The sequence below is a fragment of the Cryptomeria japonica genome, chromosome 10, assembly GCF_030272615.1.
Source record: "Cryptomeria japonica chromosome 10, Sugi_1.0, whole genome shotgun sequence".
NCBI classification, from domain to species: Eukaryota; Viridiplantae; Streptophyta; class Pinopsida; order Cupressales; family Cupressaceae; genus Cryptomeria; species Cryptomeria japonica.
This window is the reverse complement of record NC_081414.1, coordinates 830,815,203-830,820,163: the sequence shown is the minus strand read 5'-3', so window position 1 is coordinate 830,820,163 and position 4,961 is coordinate 830,815,203. Positions and strand designations below refer to the sequence as shown.

The window sequence follows — 4,961 nt, the reverse complement described above, 5'->3', positions numbered from 1 at the left end:
ATAATAGTGTATTTACTATTGTGAGTTTCACCGATCTAGATTGTGGCTCACGTGAGTCTTTGAGGTGGCCCCAATACTAATAAATAGTTTGCAAAATAAAATGATCCTAGGGCTAATCTCTATGTACACTCATTCTCAAGGTCCATATTTCATTGTTAATTTATTCATCAATCAATCTAGCTATAATTCAACTAATATGAAAGTAACCAATGGGTTAATTTTATAATTTGTTGAAATGATCTATATTTCTTAGTTTAAAATTTAAATTTTTGTGCATATGCATTTCACTTTGTTTAGCTATTGTTGGGAAGCTTAAAGGTTGAAACATTTAAATTGCATGCTAAGGTATTGTTTTTAAGGAAAAACATTTATTCATTTGGATATCTACCAAATATCTTATCACACATCTAGCACCTCACAAGAAAGCTTTGTTACTCACTACATCATCATAAGATCATTGATATATGCTTAGTGTTATGGGTATATTACATGATAAATTGTTATTTTTTATCTTTCTACAAAGGTGATAAATATTCCAAGTTCAACAGATCCTACATCTATACTTTTTAATACAATTTCAAGAACTTGAAATTCAAAGTGCATAGCCATAATCACAATTCATATATAGACAAAAGGATTAGATCTACAAATACTTGTGATTCTCAAACAATTGCAGAAGTGACCTAAATAGTTATACAAAGTAGTATTTGTTCACATATAATTGTCTAAAAAACCCTAATCTTTTCAATATAAAAACAGATAAACCAAAAACATCTTTGTAAAATCACATAAATATCACACCAAAAAACTAAATATCATTAATTTGTTTATATAATTCCACAATTACTTTTGGCTTTGTTTACTTATCAGTTCTAATTTAGGGAGTTATTTATTTGGTTACAAATATGTGAAAAAACAATGCTTCATCCACCAAACTTTGAAAAGTGTTTGAATTTAAAGTTAACTAAGCATTAAGGTGACACGCTTGTGGCCCTATAAGTCACATATCATTTCAGCTTTATTTAGAAATTCTCTTAGTTTTCTCCAACCCATAATCAAGACTCTACGTAGCAGTAGGAAGAAGGTGATTTAGGCATTAACAAACCGGCAATCTTTTCTGATTTCCCCATTATTTCCTGTGAGAGGATTGTTCTCAGAGAGAATTGTAAGTGCTCTGGAGAATTGGGAGAAGAAGTATTGGTTGTCTTGGGCCATCTTTTTCACATAAGAGGAGGTTCTGGGATCAAAGTGCAGCTGCTGATCCACCACCAGAAGGCCCTTATTCTTCATCAGATTATTGTAATAATTGTTATCAAACTTCATGGGCGTTCCACGATCATTACGTGAGTAGGCAACTGCTTCTGGGTCTGGATTTGGTGTTGGGCATCGACCTTTTAAATACACAGCATATTCTGGATCCAGAGCCGGATCCACTTTAGGGTACAACCTCTCTACCAGATTCACACAGTGGGTTCTTCCAACTGTGTGCGCCCCTGTTTTAAAAAATCATTTTGGTCAGGTGGTTAAAAAAAGTCAGGATATCTATCAATATATGAATATAATTTGAGAAGAATTGATACCTAAGAGCGCTACTGCTCCTTCTGCGTCGATTCCTATGGAGGCAAATCTTGATAATACATTTGAGACGCTGTCATTATGCAGTGGAATGTATTTGTCCACTATTGCCGCGCTGCTCTTCTTACTGTCTCTTCTACCTGTTTTCAATTCTACACGAGGCCCTCCTAACTGCAATACAAGGCATCAATTCAGCAATTCACACAGGTAAAATCTACTCTCATTTAGAGATCACATATCTCCAAATGTTATATAACATACACTCCAAGCGTGAAATGGAAATGATTGCTTTGAAACAGCTTTCTATTTTAGATATTGATTTTATTAGTTTATATTACAGTCCTTGAAGATTCATAGGAAGAACTTAAGTTAAATCTGCTTTGATTTTGTGGTGAACTGATTTCAAAACGAAGCGTATATAGAGCTTAGAACAACATTATTTTTGGCCAACAAAATGCCAAAATAAAACATCAATTTATCATGGAAGAGCTGAAATAACTAGCACATTTTGTTTCGATGTGACTCTGTTTTAAATCTGACATCAAAACAAAAGGGCTTCAACGTTAAACCTTTTTTAAATGTAGGCAACATTCATAGTTGGTTTGGTTTGAATGATGTATTTAAGTTTTGATTTGTTTTGGTGGTTTATCTAAAAAGGACGTGGTTAAACTGGTTTGAAAAAGTGGTTATAAATTTCGTTTTATTGATTTTTCTAAAAAAATTCGAAAAATCAAAGCCATAGCTAGTTTTGTTGATCACGATCAACGATCTATAAATTTTGGCTAACCTTCGTGTTATTGACTTTTCATGACTTTTTGGAACCAGTTTAGCCACAGTACGAATAAGTGAGTCTTATTGAAAAAACTAGTGTGATTTAGATTAAGCACCTAAGTAAGTCAAAACATAGGCCCACCTATTAGTCTAATTTAGACTAATTATCTAACAAAGTCAAAACTTAGAGGATGTTATATAAGCCTGCCTGACCATTGTAAACATTACATTTTCTTGTCAAAGTTTCGAATGTGTTGTTTAAGCCAGACCTGACCATTATAGACATTATGATTTAAACAAAAAATAAAATAAAAAATTCATACCAGAGTAGAATCAATAACAAACACATTCACTTTAATCCTTAAGAATGAATCGAATATGAAGACTTAAACTTGAAACAACCTAACCAATCTAAACCAGATAAATACTGTATATTAACACAATGCACCTAATCTACTTATAAATCAAGAATAAAACTCCACTCACCATGACAGCTCCATCTCTGGCAGCAAGAGCAACAATGTCAGCACAGGAGACAACTCCAGGACACTCCTTCTCAAGTGCTCTCTTAATTGTATTCAAATACTTGAAGTTCCTCAATCCAAAGTTTCTATCAGATGCCTTCTCAGACATCACACCTCCACTCGTATCAAGCAGCAACGAGGCATCACATGACTGTAAACATAACAACACTAGTAAACTCCAAATTACAACAAATACTTTAAAAGAACATATACTTCACAGTAAAAGAGATTGGGATCTTTAAAAAAGGAGACCTCAACCATGCAATCGTGGAAAATGGTTCTGACCCATGAGACAGCAGTATTACCATGCTCTTGATAGAGATTATACACTTGCTCTTTCACAATATCCTCTGCTCCCGGGCATGATTCTGCATAGTAATTGCTCTTCAGTCCGCTGCTCTGAGCCAATGAAAACGGTACCCACACTGCAATCACAATGACTGCGAGTGACCCAAAACAGAAACTGTTCTCTCTCTCCATTTTCTTACTCAACTTGGGTTTTTCATTACTTGTGGACTGTTGTATTTAAACCAGTCAAAAATCTTATTAAATTGTGTGGACACATAATGAATTAGGGCCGGCTGCAATACTTCCTTACTAAGGATGTGATAGTATCATTGGAAATCTGTGCAACTTTGTGGATCGGGTTGACTTGAATTCTTAATTGCTAAACAAGTCATTTCTTTGGTTTGGAATTCAACAACTGGGATTGAAAACCATTTGCTGATAGCTTTTGTGCCAGTGTATGTATTTGACTTTAAAGTAATTGCACATGCTATTTATCTCTATGATAACAAGTACTGACTAAATACAGTTTGAAAGATAAGACTGCATGAGATGAGCAATTAAAATATGCAGACTTGGAAGGTCAAATCCATTACTGAATTAAAAGAATTGCAAGTGTTTGTTTTTAATATTTTGGTGCTGGATACGATCTCAGAACTCGAATGGACGCCAACGACTACCTTTTCTGGGTACAATGTACTGTCCATGTACTTTCCACACTCTTCTAGGATTCAATTTCATAAAACACTATTTAATTCTGATTGGTCTGGTTTCTATCCTTGCTTGTAGCTATAAGATTTAGTCTTTTTAACAAATTTATATTATTTTGTCAATAAATTGTTTATCTGTAAATTAAAAATAAACAAATGTTGATTAAGATAGATCTATAGACAATTTATGAATGTTATATAATAAAATTATAAATTCATTAATTAAGAAATGTAGTGAATATTATTTTTCTTAAGTCCGTACGAGTAGCGGAGTTGGCTTGGGCCATGGGTTTGCTCTACATTGGTCTCGGGTTCGATTCCGAGACTCAGGTTCACCATATATGTGTGTGTGTGTGTGTGTGTGTGCGTGCGCGCGCGCGCGCATGCGTGTGTGTGTGGAGTCATCATATGCACAAAGTTTTAAAAAAATTGTCATTTGGAGGTGTTGGACAATACCAACACATAAACACCCTAATAACTGTTCGCTATGACCACCAAAAAAGTTGCACAACTCCTCTAATTAATATTTAATGCTAAACAACACACATTTATTTGTGCATATGAAACAAATTTTTAAGCATTTAATTTTCATGTATGGCTTATTGTAAAGTAACTGATTGAGGGGTTGTTGGAAGTATGCATTGAAGTGTTGTTGTGCTTATCATTGATGTCAAACTTGTGGTTTCGGTTTGGTCCGAAATGTCTGTGGTGCAGAGTTATCTTGTTGTGGTGTTGGTACACTCATTCTATTGGTTGTTCCGGAAGTGCTTGGGTCTAAAATCTATTGTTGACTTTAAGTATTGTTATTATCTTCATTGTTTATAGTTTTGGTATCATGGATATGATGGTTTTGAGGTCTAGAAACATCTTTATAACATCTGATTGTTGTGGTATTATTTATTGTTTGTTGAGAGATTCTATGTTTGACCTATCCTTAGGCTCGGATATGATTTGCGGAAACATGATTGATATGTTATGGCTCTCACCTTAATATCTGGAGGTTCAAGTTTGAGTTATTTGCTTTAGAGAGTATGATTTGATCAATGTTTTGATACATAGCATGTGAATGTGTTTTTGGTTAGGTTTTAGTGATTGT

The 4,961-nt window shown here is 34.0% G+C and overlaps 1 protein-coding gene across 1 annotated transcript; it reads right to left on the bottom strand.

The window, feature by feature from the left end:
* Nucleotides 1–1,089: 1,089 nt before the first annotated feature.
* Nucleotides 1,090–3,350, bottom strand: LOC131076881 (peroxidase 21). Its single transcript, XM_058014226.2, has 4 exons — nt 3,123–3,350; nt 2,833–3,021; nt 1,581–1,746; nt 1,090–1,493 (listed from the first exon to the last, which is right to left on the bottom strand). The coding sequence occupies exons 1-4, from the start codon at nt 3,348–3,350 to the stop codon at nt 1,090–1,092; spliced, it is 987 nt and encodes a 328-aa protein (XP_057870209.2).
* Between the last annotated feature and the right edge of the window lie 1,611 nt (nt 3,351–4,961).